Genomic DNA, 17,906 nt, shown 5'->3' with positions numbered 1-17,906 from the left:
CACACACACACACACACACACACATTATTCACTATGCAGAGCCATAGCCGTTCAGCTTGGAGGAAAACTGAATAATATTTTCAAAGGAGGATAAAAAGGAAGGAATGCTTGCTCCAGCTTCTATCCAAATGATCATGAGACACCGCGACGGAGAGTCTGGTTAGTGACCGGAGGTAGCACACCGGAGGGACCATGACTGTGTGAAAGTGTGTGTAACCTTTGCCAGCTGCTTTTCAGTGGGAGACCACAGTGAGGTCATTCCAAGTGGTTGCACCACCGATTGCCTAGATCCTACATTAACCTAAAGATCAAGACTTTTGGCTGGCTAACTTGACGTGTAGTGTGGCAGTTTGTTTCACATACAGTGCAAAATTAATTTTGGCTGCTCTCTTTACAAAGTATTTTGTCAGTGCAATGGACATTTTTGAAGTAAAGTAGAATAATATAATATTTGTGGGGTGACATACTATATATTTCACACATAGATTAATCTCTCTGCATTTTGGATATCACTCAAGGCTTGGTAAGGTACATTAATTTGGAAAACATAGCTAAACTTAGCTAAAAAGAGTGACATCTACTGGTTATATACTGAATTTGACTTGAAATGGGTATACACTTGCAAATTACTGTTTGACATCTTGGTTGCAGTTGCAATGTCCACCTTAGTGACCAAGACATGAGAATAAGAACTGTGAGGATCTCTCCTTATCCACAGCTGTTTGTTCGCTTCCCATCAGAGCTCATGGCCTCAAAGCCACTCTACTGCACAGACACGCCATCTGGTCCATCTGGACATTTCATATATTAACAATCTGGACACTTACATAATTTACTGTAAATGTTTGCATTTTACTGCCAATATAATATGTCTCAAAAAATGAATTGTAAAGTTGTCTGTACATTCTGCAGCTGATTGTTAGAATAATATTTTATATAATGTATGCTTGGGATGTGACTGAGACTGAGATGAGACTTTTAGAGGAAACGACTTTTTGTGGTGTCTCATGAAGTGATCAGATGGTTTACAAGTCTCAGATGGTTTACAAGTTCATAAAAAAAACGTCAGTGTATCAATTTAAAGTGTGTGGTATAACCCCAGTCAGTTCGGAGTGCAGCGAAGTAATAAGTAAAGGGATGTTATCAGCCAGCAGTTAACCCACCATCACATACAACCATAGAAATTAGGCTACGGTTCCAGACAAATGTGTTGATCCTAGTTGAGCCAATATGGCCAAGTGCCCTGTAACTGTACATTTTTCATTTGTGCGGTGTAACCTGATCTACGGAGAGAATGTTATGACACATTACACCACATAACAAACTGTAAACGAAGTCTTTCGGCCTATTAGAACCCTACCCTTCAGAGCACCGACTACATATACATGAAAGCATCCGCTCAAACCGATGAAAGCCTGATAAATGTCTGTTAAATGCCAACTACAGAATGGACATATCAGGCTCCAAATTTAGTGGTTTCCCAGGGGGTCCTGCTCGGAGTCGGATCAACACCCCCCTGTGGACATGCCCCGTCAGGAGATCTCATGCTGACACCCCCCCCTTCCCGCTCGCCCTGCGTCTCCATCTATGCTGGGGGGTGCGAGATGCCAGGAGCTCCCTGCGGAGGGAGAGGGCCCCGTGGCATAGCTGGCATTCTGTCGCCTGATCAGCCCGATGACGGTGCCAGGCGACGCACCGGCTCCGCCACACAGGTCAGCTGGTAATCGGGAGACAAAGTGCAGTGCCACTGCCTAATGAAGACGCCTGGCATGGCAGCCGGACTGAACCATGGGCACAGAGCAAGGGTAGAGTGGGAATGTAGGCATTGTAGAGAGAGAGAGGAGTAGTTCGCACACTGAAAGAATTGACTTAAACAAAGTCTACAGAAAGAGTTTGTCCATTTAATTTTGGGAGCGAGAGCAGACGTTTCAGCCGTCCGGCTATTCTCAATGCTCACATTGAGGGCATTGTAAGAATTAATCAGAATATACTGGTGTTGTGGTAGCTGAGGTCATGCAAACACTTCAAAATTACCCCTTTTTCATCTGCTCTTATAGAACTTATAGAATCATGCATCAACTTACCAAAGGTTAATTTATAGCAAAGAGCAAATGCCTAAAGAGTAAGCAGTATTATGAGGCTATACACTGGTGTTTAAGCTTGGGAAAAGCCTTCGGCCAGTCCTGGTCCTTAATGGAAATGAGCCATTAGTGACAAACGTAACCTGCAATTTGCACACAAAAAAAACTTGTCACATCAACTAAACAGGTTAATCGATAATGGTTAACAGTAGTCTATTTGTTTCATGTCACATATTTTTCAGTATATTGATTTGATTTTAAACATTTGATTCAGCTACGTGATATGACGCATATGATGTATTGGGCTACTGTCCATTGGATAGAGGATAGAACTATCATGACATGACTATATTTTCTGCCACTCTAAGTTCATTTTCTCTAAAACGTTCTACAAGCTTGCACTTCACTCATGCTTGTGAAGCAGTTCAGCAAATCTAAGCAAAAACACTGCTTTTCATGTGTTTTGGCCCGGCGTTGTGTCGAGACATATCTGAGGCTTTAATTTGGCCTTCATCAGCCTGTTCTCAACTCTTTAAGTGGGCCTTTGGAACTGGAGTCCCAGCAGAGGTCTCGTCTCATCAGCACCCAATTAAAACCAACAGCCTGATCTACAAGCTGCGAAGAAGAGAACGATGCCCCTGCTGTGATACTTAGTAGGCCCCTGTGTTTGGTCAATCCATCTCTGGTCTCGTTGACCTGTCAGACCACACACACACACACCACCAGCAGAGCCTACTGATAGTATCAGTCACTGACTAATTGTGAGTCGTCATGTACGTTTATAAAGCAAAGTCTACTAGTGCAGATCTGTAATAATGTATACATTGTAATTTTTTAGAAAGTGTTAATAGTAATACCGCGTTATCCATACACACTGAAAAAAAAAAAACCCAGATTGGGCAGTAATCAGAGTATCAGATAAACTATATAGTTGTAAAAGGTTGGCAGTGACATGGGAAACATATTGTATCCATTTCAACCATTGGCCAGTCAACCTAGTTCAAAGGCAGCCTAGGGGAACCAGGGCATGCAGCCTGCGGCTTCACCCCCTCCCCTCCGGGCCAGTTCTTAAGGCCAGCCTGGGACATACTGTGACAGAGGCAGGTGCTGTGGGCGCCCAGGCTGGCAGAGGGGCTCGCCAGCCCTGACAGTTTCCTGGCAGCAGCCACCCCTCTCAGACATCGCACTCCACATGCGAGGGGCCAGTGTGGGGGTAGGGGTGGAGGAGGAAGAGGGAGGTAACCAAGAGTGGATCGCAGGGGAATAAGTGAGACAGCGTGTCTGTCTGCTTTGGCTCCTCTTACATGCAAACAGGTGGCCGTTGGGGGGTTCGAGGGGGCGGAGGGGGTTTGGGGGGGACCTGCTCTCGCTCTGTGGTCATCCCATGTCCATATGCTGTGAGGCCAGGGTGAGTAACCGACTGGCCTTTGCAGTTTTCACTGGAGTGAAAGATCTTACTCTTTTTGTTCTAAAAACAACATGGTGAATAGTATTAATGACACTGTTATAGACCAGGTAACTATATATGACAAACAATTAGTGGGGTCATTTCATTGGGGTCATTTGATAAAACTCAGTTCTCATTGTAGAGTACATTAGAGTTGGCCTATACTACTCTGCTCTAAGGGCTGTTACTCCACGAATGGATAACATTCAATAAAAAAGTATGAATTCTATTTCCTTCAAAATGAACATTCATGCCATCTCAGTCACTGTACTGAGCATACTTTTGGCTAAGTACTGACACAATCTATTAACACGACAAGCTGCATAAGGCAATTCTCCATGCAGCCCCTCCAGGATCTGGCAGTCCTGCAAATTCACGCAAATTTCCCACCACTGCAATCACAGCCTGCGATTGTGGGCAAGATCCTGGGCGTCCAGTTCTTGATTTTGTTCACCCCTCCGGGACACGCGTGAGAGGAGAAGATCGAGGTTAAAAAGGGGTCAGCTAGCCCCCTCTGCTGTTCAGGTCTGAACACCATGAAACATGCTGAATGTTTTTTTTCAAAGAGGTCATTCTTGGTGATCCTTTCCATGTGGCTGCACAGAACTTGGCCAGTAAGCATTACATTACAGCATCGTTTCCCAACCTTGGGCTCGGGACCCCATGTGGGGTCGCCTGAGATTCAAATGGGGTCAGCTAAGATATTGGGTATCTTACAATTGACCAGCACATTAGATAAAGATGTATACATTAAATAAAAAAATATATGAAAACCGCCATTTTATCCATGTTAACTAATCGGATCCTTCATAACAATCTAGCTATGTAAAAATAAACTTAGACATCCCGCATGAGATCATCATGAGTAATAATGCTTGATCAACGTTCCAAACAAAGTAGCAGAGCAACCAGGCGAGGTAGTCAGACAAACAAATTAGCTTGCTATGACATTTGGGGAAATATATCACTCTCAACTGGATGTTACAGCAGAGATGAGATGCGCTCTCTCTCACAACATACTGTGAATGATTTGGGTCGGCAACATTTTGTGACATTAAAATAGGGTTACACGGTAAAAAAGGTGGAGAACCCCTGCATTACAGGAAGCTATCTTTCTTCTTCAATGACAAATGTTTACATGTGAAGAAAGCCCTACAAAAGCCAACTTTGAAGACACTGCCATTGAAATGATTGATATCAGATTCACTCTTACTGTGTTTTCCAAAAGTTCCTAAATAAAAATAGGAATCTGTACATATCAAAGCAGAGGGGCTTTTTTTTTTTTAATAACGAATGACACGTAATATAAAAATACAAACAGATAATCAAAACGTCTACACACAAAGTCCGTTCAGGATAAAGAGTTTTCATCACGGGCTCAGTGCACTGACACAGTGCAGCCAGTGCAGGGGTGAGAGCAGATGCTCAGCTGAATGCTGCCAGCACCTACACACTGCTACTGGTATTCCAGCTGCTGCTGCTACTGCTGCATCTGCTGAGGTGCTCAGGCAGTGGACTCTGAGCTCTCTGTAGTGATGGCCATACCGGCGTGCTCGGGAAAGCCGGCGCCTTCTCTGGCTGCATGCATCCGCCTACGTGCGGATTCAAACAGGTCTGCAAAAAAAAACAAAAAAACAAAAACGAGCACACACACGTTAAGCACGTTAAGGTTCACCGAATGGCCTTTGATAATAAAACAACTGCATGTAACTGCCAAGTGCTTGATACTAACTGCACTGCAAGTCGGGGTTCCCTTTAAAATCGTCATGCAGTGTCCCTATCGCCTGCACTGCACAATCTGGCATATTTGAGGATTAAACATCGGGAGATGGACAGGTATAAAACAAGGGGCACACTTTCTTTCACATTCTTGAAATACTGCTCGAGGGAAATGCCTCCGAGCCACCATATCTCACCCATTATCTGCTGGACAGATTTGTGCTGACTGAAGCCCCCCAGGTGATCGACCATCGTCTGCCTCCGTCTCCTCAGAGTGTTGCCATCCATAAAAGCCCTGAGGAGGCCACACAGATTCAGTCCCATTGAGGTCACGCATGTTCCTACTGCATTTCACATTTCAAAAAACCTCTAACTGATATGCATTTGTTTTTTTTAACATGTATGTAAAATTACTTTCATAAAGGAACGTGTAGTTTAATACAAATGACTGTTTGTTGTGATGCAGGTTGCCGACTTACCTGGCCTGCTGGATGCAGTTCAGTGAGAATGTTACACTCCCAGTAGTCTCAGTGCGGAAGCCAAACCGACTCAGTCGCTCTCCCTTTACAACAACAACAGAAACGTGTAATCCAGTTTTGTTATTGTCTAAACAAAACACACATACAAGAATTTGGGACTCCTTTAAGGGTTTGGATTATGCGGTGGAAATGAGCGACTTCTCACCTTGAAAGTGCTTGGTACTCGCACATAACTGTTATCCTCAAGTTCAGGGGACCCTCCAATAAAGAAGCGCCTCAATTCTGCTACTGTGCCATTCTGTAGAGGTCTCCATGTCTGACACGTCATACTGTGGTAGCCTACACACACACACAAACAAATGTTGAATATACAAGATAAATAAACACTAAATAAACAGGTACATTTTGTGGGCCCTTATTTGAATTAAGTCAAATGTGTCAAACACATGGACCAAACATTACTGTCATTGCCAGGCAAATACTGTATACGGTATATATATAAATATTTATAATATATTTATCTGTATCTATCTATCTGACTATGTATCTATATATACTGTATATATCTACCTTTATCTATAAGTGTGTGACACGTTTAACTTCAGACTTGTCCCAACATTCAGTCTCACTGCAAATGACCAGTGTAGCTACAGCTCATCAGTCCAGCTTCACACCTCACATACCTGGGGCTGAGGGAATGACCAGGTACCCATATCCCTCAGTTCTGTACCGCTGCCAGTAGTCCAGAGACAGAACCTTGAAGTACAGAACAGGCCACTTGGGCTGGGAATCTGAGGAGCACATGGAAAAAGCCTGAATGTTAAAACAGCTTTTTTTACATTGGGACATTTACACACGGTCCGACAAATGCTGATAAACGGAGAAGCTACTTCTGCTGTTGCAGGACCTCACCCTCGTTCTCGTTCTCTTTCCGGAAGAATGTCTCAAAGCTGAAGGGGTAGGAGAAGAAAGCCACGTTGTCCTGCAGGATAACAACAGGGTCAGACATACACAAATAAAGAGGAGGTACAGGTAGAAGCCGTGTAAAGTTACATTAAGGCTTTAGTTCCCTACCTTTCCCAGGGTGCGTGTCTGACATGTCTGGGTGACTCCTGAGAGAGCTTCAAATGGCAAACCAAACCAGTCTGATGGGAAATAGTGAGGACCGAGGCTCAATACAGAGTTAAGCCACAAAACACCCAAGGAATCAGTGCATTCAGACGTGGGACTGACTTACTGTTTGGCAGGTCCAGAAAAAAGTGGATGTAGAGGTTGTCGTATTCATATCCTTTGGCTGAAACTGAACATTGTTTGGAGGAACAACCAAACAATGATGTATCATCATTAATAAGCATGGTCAATTTCCATTTATTCCATAGTACTCTATTCTAAGTAATTACTCTATAGCAGGCAATATATATAACATCTCTGCAGTAATATCTAGAAGCATCACTCACCAATCTCTCCATTTATGAGCAGCCGAAGTGATCCAATAGGGGGCTGAAACCAAACAGACAACACCACATAGCAAAACAAGTTAAAAAAACAAAACCATAGCTGAAGAAATTTCACAAAATCAATGTATAAACCTTGGTTAATAGTTGGGAAATTACATTATTGGGGTTTGTTTTCTGCTCAGGAGAATGCTGTCTAGATGAGGAACTATACATACCATTTCAAAATCGGGTCCAACAAGGCTGTTGAGGTAATCTCTGTGGCGGACATAAAGCTAGGAACATAAAATAGAAGTGGAGGAAAGTAAGAAATTAAACTTAGCTGGAAAACATACATTCAATATTCACACATGAAATTTCGTATTATTAATATTAATAATAATACATTTTATTTGTATTGCACTTTATATTAAGCAATCTCAAAGTGCTACAGAGCAACAGTTTAAAAAACTCAAGCACGGGTACGTGTTACAAATCCAAAACATGTTGCCCTCTAGACCGGCCTGATGGGACCTGAATAAGCATAGTGGCTTGTGGTATCTGCATCTCCATCAAGCCCTTAGGCTATTTGCTATTGTGAACCAGGATATTTTTTATCAAAACCCAGAAAAAACTGTGAAACAGAAAGATGACACAGAATGTGCTGAACGGTCAATCTGCCGGGTGTGTGTGTGTGTGTGTGGACACTCACGTCTCTGTACATGCGGTGCTCGCGCTCCTTCTCCTCCTCACTGATGCCAGCTGAGGCGTTCACTAGCGTCAGACGCCAGATCTCCTTCCTCTCCCCTTCCGTCTCCACCCTGAGAAACGAGAGAATGATTGGGAACTCATCATAAAATATACCCTCACATCATGTAAAAGGACATTTCAACAGTCAATGAACTGAGTCCCTTCTGTGCTGTTGACACACTGTATTGATTGGCTAGGGCTGTTTATGGCTCAGCCCAAGCCACTGATTGTTTATAATTAACAGTAACAGGACTGAGGGTTTTTTTTTGTGAGAAAACACAGAACAGACAACTACAGGACTGTGTGAAGCAATTTTGATAAAGGAGCTAAATTAGACAAAGAAAGTCTACTGGATTATAATGGCAGATTCCACCTTTTGCCATTGTGGAACCAGCTTTCTTTTGCCTGGAGATTACCAGCAGTAATCCAAGTTTAATCTATCAATGTCAGAACCAATAGGTCACTACTTATTGATGAATAGACAAGTGCTAATGAGATGAGTTGCAGAGTATCTCTTGCCTGTAAGGCCCTTTGCTGTTGTTGAAGTCTGGTTTGATGGTGATAACTCCATTGCTGTCGGCCCTGATTGTACACAGCACTTGCTCGTTTTCTTTCATACCCAGCCTGTACAAGGAGAGATCAATCAATTAGAAGTCAAGACTGCTTCTCCGATCAAGAATGGCAACATATAAATATAAATACTATAAATGACTAGATCAGATCAGTGTTTCCTCTAGGATTTTTTTAAGCAGTGGGGCAGACCTGTCCGAACCGCCCCCACACCGTCCCACGGAACTGACAACTGACACTTCGCTGCAACACAAACAATTATATGTATTCACCTCTATTCACACACAATGAGGCATTATTTTCAGTTGTGATTGAGCTGTATATTTGGAGAATCTACAACAGGTCTGCACAATTAATTTTGAAAGGCAACTGCGACTATTGTACGTCTGCCCCATTTCTGATACCGTGGGGGAAGAAAATTAAACCGTGGGGGGTCGCCACTACCAAATCAACATAGAGAAAACACTGCAGATTCATTGCTAAAACACTAAGGTCCTATGGATCAATATGGAACCAAAATGCAGACTTTGTGGCTCCAGTCTTTTGGTTAACTCTACAAGAGAGACTAATTCTGCGGACTTTTTTTTATTTAAGTTGAGCGGGAAACTATTAAGTCGAACATAACATGCCTCCCAGGGGGACCCAGGTCTCCCATGATGTGCATGATCTGTACGGTGCTGTTGATAACATGGCTACTCTTCACAAATTCCTCCGAGGGCTCCCAGGTTATTACCCGAGCTTTAGCCACACTGGCATCCCTAAAGAGAAGAAATCCAAACAATTTCTCAAGACACTCTCAAACTAAACATTTATAACACATATGTAATCCTTATTTTAAGGACATTTGTTAATCACACCACAGTAAATCTACAGAAAGACCAAAAGGACAGAGCTCTTTAGGTGAGAAATTATATGTGATATATAATGACTCAACTTTATCTGTAACAATGTTAGATGGGCTCACAACTCAATGATGTGACATTCAGCATTTTTAATTCAGTTTATTGTCCTTCACAGTGATGTGTGCAGAGTGTAATGCTTACACAGTGCGCCTCTCCTGCTTGCGGTGTCTGATGTTCGTCATCCGTTCAGCCAGAAATGTAGGGGCAAACTTGGCCTGTATGATTGGATTCTGAGAGGCCTGCAGAGACAACAGTGACGACCACAACAACAACAACTTCATTATGCACGCCCATGCTCTACTCATCATGCAGATGTTCTTTCCAAATGTCAACAGACTCAACACCCACAGTTTGTGTAAGAAAACATTTATCAGGAGACAACGATTGAGAGAGAGAGGGAGCACTGCTCATTACCTCTTCCCAGTTTGTGTAGCGGTCAAAGTCTGTGTACGTGAAAATGCGGCGATTGCGCCTTCCTTTCCCTCGCTGTAAAGCCAGGATTTCGGTGTGATACTGCTTCTCCAGTGGAGTCTGACAGCTGGTTTCTGACTGGTACAGATCCTCTTCATACTGTATTCAATGTCAACACCACCAAAACACAAATCAGTCTCAAAAAGACCAAACTAATTTACACACAGACCTAGTGGTATTAGCATTATGACATGTTCTTTTTTAGTCTGAGAAAAATAAAAGCATAACTTTGAAGGACTATGGGCTACAACTTGTCAGACAAAGCACAGTACAGCACAGTTTTCAAACTTACACTTACCTGACTAAAGAGTTTTTCCTGCCAGCCAACAACCAGCTCCTCTTCGTCATCAGGACCTAGAATCATATTTCCTGTAAATTCCTATTTTAATTTATTTGTTGTTTTGAGTTTTTCTTGTTGCCACTAGTTATAGTGACGTTTTTTTTTTACCTGATCTTAACTGGGAGTTGAAGGTGTCAAGCTCAATAACCCCCCTCTCTTGCTGCGTCAACACCTGATGTTGCAGATGTTGGGACAGGGCTGCTGTGGACGTCACACGTTGTATCTTGATTCTGTAAAATAATAATCCATACTCACAGGAATCTCAATCACAGGAAGACATACAACACTCAAATCACAGAAAGACATGGAGTCGACTACAGTTGATTTGCCATACGCCGACAAAAGTACAAAACAAGCCCTTTCACGAGTAGCTGCTACCCAAGTAACATTCACTTTCGAGGAGTTATATTCAAATCCTCTCAAGTAACAGTTAGGCCTACTTGATATTAGTTTAGGTTGCTAAATCATAGTTGCCGATAAACATTGACAAGCTATTTGGCGAAATGTAAGCTCACATTGTTGGCGTTAGTTAATTTCATATCCTGGTGAACAACGACAGCCACTAAAAGGGATTATGGGCTAGCTAGCTAGATAGCTGAGTATCTATAGCTAGTTAACTGGAACATTAACGTTAACATAATTTTCAACTCGTTCAACAAACAAGTGGAGAGAACTTGCCTTATTTTAAGATTTTTGGTTGCATCTCGAGAACGGTACACCGCCTCTCCGTTGTCTGTACTCCAGCCATCAGCCATGAAGCCTTGGTATGTAAGCTGACTTACTACCGCTAACAAATAGTCAACATTAGCTAACGCTACCTAGCTTATACAATGATCAGTGAGATATGCAACATATCATCCCAAAATATGACGGAGGCGTCATTTTGCTTGCATGTCGGAGTAACAGAAGGGTAATGCTAATATTTATAGCTAGGTTGTTTAATGAGTGGCCTCAAGTAAACGTTGTATTTAAGCGCTGAAGTCAAGCGACTCTTTGCTAGCTAGCCAGACATGGTGCTGGCTGTAAATTCACACTGCCTGGCGTCCTGTCCGTTGCATGGTAACAGTAGAAAGTTCATCAGCTTTTCTAAATGTGCCCCGACGAGACGCGCCTGTGGGTGGCAGGCGCGTGCTTGCTATAGCACCTTTGACTTGTAAGCACCAGAAGAAGAACACAAACACATGCGAGCCGTTTATGATGCGAGCAGCTGAACGCTTTGTAGTAGCTATATCCATCAATAGATACTATTGATTTGCAGTGGTATTGTATTGCGATAGGCTGTATCAGAAAATATTGTTGTGCCACACTCGATAATGCAAATGGCAGTCTCTGAATGTATTGTGGGCTAGAGCAGACGTTGTCAATATTAGTGACGAGATGGTAATAGCTCACTAGGCTACTCACTAAGTAGCAGAGGTTATAGTTTATAAGACTTAAATAGATCATTAACGTTAGTTTGATTTCATCTGCTAAACCCTTTTGCATGTTCAGTCAGTGGTACTTAGATATTTCTAGTGCTAGTTGTACGGTGTGCTTCTCTGGTATAATTGAGGGTCATGTTTATATTTCGCATTAACCAGAAAACTGCTTGATCTTGCACAAACTTCCAGAACCTTTAGTATTAATACGAAAAATACGCTTTATAATATGCCCTGCAATAGTCTCAACATGTATACGATGTTCAGGTTGATGTCTCTGCGGTCAGTCAAGCCGTGTGTTTCGTTCCAGACCATGAGAAAAGGATGTCAAATCGCACCTTATCATTGTTCCAAGAGTCTGTCATGGTCAAGTAACAGTGGCTCAAAGCAAATTGTCAAATGGAAGCGCAGTGCAATCAGCAGTGCTGGTCTCCGCAGCAGGGCTAAAGTCTTATCAGAGTGGGAAGATGACCTTGCACACTCCATGGACAGTGGTCAATCAGTTGTTCCTCACAAGCGTCGTAGTAAAGTGACTCCTGTTCTCCATGGGAGAGGAACGGGAGCAGAACAAAAAATATCCCCTGAGCTCCAAACTCTCAGGTTGGAGGACCTACCTGCGGGCAATCGGAAGACATTCCAGACCTCCAAAGAGGATAATTCATTGGTCAAGGGTAAACAGGATGACCTGGTGTTTGGGTTGTCCCCATGCCTACTGGCTCTCACGCAAGGCAGGAGGAAGGCGTCCATGCTCTTTGTCAAAGAGGGTGATGATGGGCAGAGGGATGCAGTGCAGAGAGTGTGTGAGGAGGCCATCAAACGTGACGTTCAGATCAAGTGGGTCCACAAGAGAGATCTGGACAGAATGACCCTGGGACGTGTCCATCAGGGTGTCTGCCTGCAGGCCAGCCGTCTACAGTACCTCAGGGGGTGGTCCGTCAAACCTCAAAAGGATGAGCATCGCAATCATATCCCACTCTGGCTGGTTCTTGATGGTATTCAAGATCCGATGAACTTAGGTGCTATTCTCCGCTCTGCTTATTTCCTTGGTGTGGATAGAATTGCCAGTAGCCTTCAGAACAGGTATGAACTATGTACTAAGTATGTATTACGGATGTAGCCTACATATGTGTGTTTTTGATCATTGACGGACTTGGCAGGAAGAATGCTTACAATTTTTTAAATTTTTTTTTATACTAGCTGTCATCTTACACCTGTCGTAAGCAAGGCCAGCTCTGGGGTGATGGAGGTTATGGAAATCTATGGCTATGATAACTTGGAAGACATGATTAAGGTGGCATTTCTTCCTACAACAGTTATTCTTGTTCAAGCTATGCAATATTGCAAAGTGACAACATTGTGCTTAACTATATTTTGGCCCTATGTGTATGGGCGTTGAAAGACGAACCACAATATATCTTGGCATCCTTAACACAGCCTCTACCCTGCAGGTAAAGAAGGGAAAAAAATGGCAAGTCATAGGAACAGTGGGCATTGAGGAGAAGGACTCTGAGGTTCAGACTGTAAAATGCTCAGATTTCCAGATGCAAAAACCTACACTATTACTGATGGGTGAGTTCTCACCACATCAACAATATGTTATGGTGACAGCACTGATGTGTTTCAAGTGATTTCTATTGAGAGAGTAAGATGGTGATGTCTGATGCTGTACATATGCTTCTGGTGTTGTTCGCTGCTGCTGGCAGGTGGAGAAGGTCCCGGACTGTCCCCAGATCTGCGGGCTCTTTGTGACGTCATGCTCACTATCCCACCCCGCCGAGAGCTCCACCCAGGCGTGGAATCACTTAATGTATCTGTGGCAACAGGTACTAAATCAGCGCTGATGCCAAAATGTCCTGAAAAGCATTTGGGATGAATATTAACATAATGGATATATCAGTGATATTAGTATTAACCATTTACTAGTGTGCTTACACTTGAGGTCAACATAGCTGATGTTAAATGTGTAAGCACATACATGCAAAAATCTACCTGATTTTGAGAGAGCAAGCATTTGTAAAAAAAAGTATAATAACACGGTTCAATTTGAAGAAAACTACAGTAGGTCCTTACTTCTTAATTCGATGTAAGCATTGAGTTTTAGTGTGGTCTGAAAACTCAGAGAGTCAGTGGTGTCATATAGTATATGAGGCTAGACGAAAAGAATATTGAAAATGTGTACATCAGCTTCTAGGGAAATATCAGCTAAAAACTGTGGTTGCTGTCATGGGCCGATAGTGACAAGTGACGATGTGTGACTCCCTGGAAGACGCTTTTTGCTAGGAAGAAGTATTCAGGGCAGCAGTTTGCCCTGAATCATACCTCCTGCCACCCTGCTGAACAAATTTAATTGAGACCTTGACTGAAATGTCATGCTATGTAGCTCATCTTCAGCACTTTCTTTACCTCCCCTTACCTAATGCATATCCACAGGGTGGTAGAAATCTCGGAGGGCAATCTAGCAGGTCAGCCCAATTCCCAGTGTTCAATAGGTTTACCCTGCTACAGGCTGCAGAGTCAGTGTTAGGTTATTGACTGCCAGTATTAACTGTTTAATTGGACTTTTCCAGTTGATATATTTATTTAATCCCTGAATTCAACTAAAAGACTGGGATTAAAATTATTTAATTAATAATATCCTCTCCTCCTCTTGTTTCTGTACCTGCTAGGCATCCTCTTGCACTCTCTCCTCACACCTCGCTCTAGAGGCCGTCAGTGATTGGAGTTGGATTTGGGTGAGCTCCAGGTCTACTCTATTTAGGAGAATGCAGCACTTATTGCCACCCCTTCACACAGAGGTCTGACTGTTTCAGATGGCTTGCAAGGACATGCAGACGGTTTATCTCTTGTGGTGGAGCAGTGTTGTCTGGCAGTGAAAAAAATCATGAGTGTTAAATTATAACAATGTGTGAAAAGCTCATATCTGTTCATTGAAAAATTAATATCAACTATTAAAATAATTGTTATAAAGAAGCTTATTTGGGTATTTAAATATATATATATTTTTTTTTGTCATAAGCCACTCGAGGAAGTATACTCTTTGCCAATAGACAAGGCTAGATTAGTTGACCCCTAAGGATGGGTTGTGAAATCCTGTAGAGGCTTGGGCTAAGTCTGGGTTGGAGTAGAGAACATCTTACCCTTCTTACTATAGCTGTCTGTGCCCTGAGCAAGGCGGTCACCTAAGGCTCCTGTGTAGCTGTTTTGGAGCTGTGAAGTAAATATAGGTGGGTTCAGTAGGGCTCTGCTCAAAGTCAATTGGCACCAATAACAACCCTTTCTAAATTTTAAGCAGTTTAGTCTAAAATGCTGCCATTTTAATGGTGAAATGTGTATTTAAAAAGGCCTGAGTGTGAATTTAGAGTGTTGTATCACTTTCATTGCACATGCCTGATTTTCTTTATGGTTCATCCTGTGGTACAGGAAAATGGTTGCCACACGGTCACACTGTTTGTTTTCATAATGTTAAGGTTTCAAAACTTATTTCACCCTTTTTTTTGTTTATTAAAAATGAATAATCTTGGAATTATTTAGGGAGACCATATTTGGGGAGACCATAATGATTGATACCAAAAGGGAACAAATAAACAAATGTACAATACCCTTAATCTTAACCCCCCCCCCCCCTCAAGCATGAAGTACAAACTTTTAGTGGTTCAGTCATACTACATTAGTAGTCATACTACATTTCTACAAAGTTTGGGCTGGCTGTGAATAACACTTTTCAAGATATTAATGCCCAAATATGGCTTTCCAGGATGTAAAACTGGGAAACTGAATAAAGAGTTAAAAAAAATATGAAGACAGGATTTGAACGGAAATATGTTAGAGGCTTTGATAGTGGGGTCCGTTCATGATATAGACAAGGTATAAGCAAAATCTTAGACAGTGCAGTAGCAACCTCATCTAAAGAATTACCCATATGATTAAAGGTGAGGTCCTTGTTTTTAGTAAAACAAGGGCTCTTGAATCATTGTTGGAACAAGAGTGCCCGTGGCTGTTGATTGGCTGGGATGGACTCCGTTATTGTAGCTATTTCTCATTTGCAGAGCCACGATTATGTATGAATGTCAACGTTTTTCTTTTTAGTGTGCCCACTGGAATTTAGTTGAATAGCAATGATTATTATCAAGGACTGCTTCAGCTAATCAGTTTGTTTTGACAAACACTTGAAGAGACTGGATCCTCGATAAGGCATGTTTTGGGTCACCACCAACAGCCATTTGTAGTCATTAGGTTTGTTTGCATTGTGCCACTGTTGAGTATCGCCAAAGTGCTTCCTGACTGTTACAGTCACCCTTCCCCTTCATATAAAGCCATGCTGTTTAATCAGTGTTGTGCTACAGGAAGCAAATGCACAGTTTTGTCAATTATAAGGAAGCAAATGCACAGTTTTGTCAATTATACAGTCCTTTGTTTCCTCTTGTGGTCTCTTTTTTGCCTTTCATTTTCTGAATGGCTCCACTTCTCATTTTCTGTGTTCATTCTGGAAGAATACCAGTAGATGGCACTCTATCTCAGTTGTGCCATGCTCAACCTCAACACGTAAATGTCCCTTGTCATAGAGGACTCTCTTTTTTCGACACTTCTTCTACCTTCACGCACGGTGGATGTGTGTGAGATTTTTTTTTTGTCTTTCTTTTTTGAGTAGGTGGGGTGTGGGGTGGGGTGGGGTGGTCAGGTGACGGGATGGTTTATGATTAAACTAAAACGGACCCCGTCCGCGACCCAGCGGAGACCACGGCGGGGCAATTAAGCCCCTAATACCCTGGGCCATTAGACCCCTCTGTCTGCGCGGAGCCGCCTCAGGGCACAGGCCTGCAATGGGATAATAGAGGAGATGGTTAATGTAATGACCCATTCTGTGATTTTTACCATAGAAAAATGATTTGCTGTGTCGAGACAGCTACGGCGGTATTGGGATCAGTCAGAGAAATGTCGCCTGTCCTGTCAAAGAGCTCTCATATTGTTCTGTTGATGCTTTGAGTCAACAGATATTATAAGTGTCAAATACAGAGAATTTTCCACTTTCTTAGCTGTGTCAGGGGTTGGATTCTCCTGGTGAAGGCATATTTATTTAGTTAACCTGCCAGTTTTGTTGCTGCATGGGGTGAGGGATCTTTTAATTGTGCACCAGTCTGGTGAGACTGTTCTCTCATCTAGGCACCTGTCACCGGTGGTTCCTTTCTATTTACACAGTCTTCTGAGAACAAAACACACACAAACAAACAAACACAAACATTTCCCACTAGCCATTGTTTTTTTTCTTTCCTCCTTTTCTCTCTCTCCTTCTTTATCAGCTTTGAAGGTTCAGTCAGTTCAGTTTTCTGCTATTTGAATATTTTTTTCTCTCACATTTTTGTCTCCTCCTTGGTGGAGATTGACAGAAGCCTCTCCCTCCCCGGAGAGCTCCATTAATCTGTTTAATATGCCAGTGAAACACTGAGGCAGGGGAGGCCGCCGGTGCACTAATGGAAAGCCGCAGAGCTAGAGGCAGCCTTGCATATCTGACAGCCACAAAGGTGAGGGGAGGAAGGGAGCGGAGGCTGCTGGGGGTGATAAGCCTCGTGTGTGTGTGGTGTGTGTGTGTGTGAAGGGGCTGATCACCTGTGTGTGCGTGTGTGTGTACGGGCTGATCGTGTGTGTGTGTGTGAAGTGGCTGATCACCTGTGTGTGCGTGTGTGTGTGTGTGTGTACGGGCTGATCGTGTGTGGGTGTGTGAAGTGGCTGATCACCTGTGTGTGTGTGTGTGTACAGTATGTGTGTTTGTGTAGGGGCTGATTGGCTCTCTGTGTGTGAGTGAGTGAAGGTGTTACAAAGCATGCACAGCAGCTTTATGGGTCAGTGCTGTCCTATTGCGTTGGACTGAGACTCTATAGCTTTGCTTTATGTTTAGATCATTTTAGCTAAATAGGAATCACACCAAGATTCCACAATTAGGAAAAATAATACAACATCAAAGGAAAAGGGAAACCAATGATGAATGTAAACATAATACGCACTCTCATGCCCAGGTTGCTTCTTCAATACCTTGCTACAATACGTGGCCTAGCAAGGGAACGTGATGGTACTGATGCGTGATGGCTAATGTTACTGAAATTAGCACACAGAGGGGTGATTGAGGATGAAGAAGGAAGCTTCTCTCTCTCTCCCTCCCTCTCTTTTCCTCCTTCCCTCCCTCCCCCGCCATCATATTCATTTTCCCTGTGCTAAATGATGCGACTCGCTCTCACAAATGAAAATTCTTCATAAATTTTATATGACAGTGTTTTAGTTCATTACGGCTGGTGAGTTATTAG

At 42.8% G+C, this 17,906-nt stretch overlaps 2 protein-coding genes across 2 annotated transcripts; one reads left to right on the top strand and one right to left on the bottom strand.

Moving 5' to 3' along the window:
• Positions 1–4,807: 4,807 nt before the first annotated feature.
• mks1 (MKS transition zone complex subunit 1) lies at positions 4,808–11,226 on the bottom strand. Its single transcript, XM_048237958.1, has 18 exons — positions 10,871–11,226; positions 10,301–10,422; positions 10,151–10,206; positions 9,796–9,951; positions 9,523–9,620; positions 9,109–9,237; positions 8,429–8,533; positions 7,872–7,980; positions 7,399–7,455; positions 7,184–7,226; positions 6,964–7,026; positions 6,801–6,871; positions 6,639–6,708; positions 6,410–6,517; positions 5,932–6,065; positions 5,727–5,809; positions 5,445–5,542; positions 4,808–5,142 (listed from the first exon to the last, which is right to left on the bottom strand). The coding sequence occupies exons 1-18, from the start codon at positions 10,945–10,947 to the stop codon at positions 5,033–5,035; spliced, it is 1,689 nt and encodes a 562-aa protein (XP_048093915.1). The 5' UTR covers positions 10,948–11,226; the 3' UTR covers positions 4,808–5,032.
• Positions 11,227–11,321: 95 nt separating this feature from the next.
• mrm1 (mitochondrial rRNA methyltransferase 1 homolog (S. cerevisiae)) lies at positions 11,322–15,181 on the top strand. The gene is made up of 5 exons (XM_048237959.1): positions 11,322–12,690; positions 12,808–12,901; positions 13,059–13,179; positions 13,314–13,433; positions 14,277–15,181. Exons 1-5 carry the CDS (start codon positions 11,840–11,842, stop codon positions 14,324–14,326), a joined length of 1,236 nt encoding a protein of 411 aa, XP_048093916.1. The 5' UTR covers positions 11,322–11,839; the 3' UTR covers positions 14,327–15,181.
• The last annotated feature ends 2,725 nt before the right edge of the window (positions 15,182–17,906 follow it).

Source organism: Alosa alosa, chromosome 2 (genome assembly GCF_017589495.1).
Source record: "Alosa alosa isolate M-15738 ecotype Scorff River chromosome 2, AALO_Geno_1.1, whole genome shotgun sequence".
NCBI classification, from domain to species: domain Eukaryota; kingdom Metazoa; phylum Chordata; class Actinopteri; order Clupeiformes; family Clupeidae; genus Alosa; species Alosa alosa.
The sequence above is the reverse complement of the archived record's forward strand: the minus strand, read 5'-3'. Positions and strand labels throughout refer to the sequence as shown.

Coding starts and splice junctions, on each gene's coding strand:
- mks1 (XM_048237958.1), bottom strand. CDS start 10,947: ATGGCTGATGGCTGGAGTACAGACAACGGAGAGGCGGTGTACCGTTCT. Junction 9,238..9,522: donor AAGCAGGAGAGGCGCACTGT/GTAAGCATTACA, acceptor TCTTCTCTTTAG/GGATGCCAGTGTGGCTAAAG. Junction 8,534..9,108: donor GACCTGGGTCCCCCTGGGAG/GCATGTTATGTT, acceptor CTCCTTGTACAG/GCTGGGTATGAAAGAAAACG.
- mrm1 (XM_048237959.1), top strand. CDS start 11,840: ATGCCCTGCAATAGTCTCAACATGTATACGATGTTCAGGTTGATGTCT. Junction 12,902..13,058: donor ACTTGGAAGACATGATTAAG/GTGGCATTTCTT, acceptor TCTACCCTGCAG/GTAAAGAAGGGAAAAAAATG. Junction 13,434..14,276: donor TAATGTATCTGTGGCAACAG/GTACTAAATCAG, acceptor TGTACCTGCTAG/GCATCCTCTTGCACTCTCTC.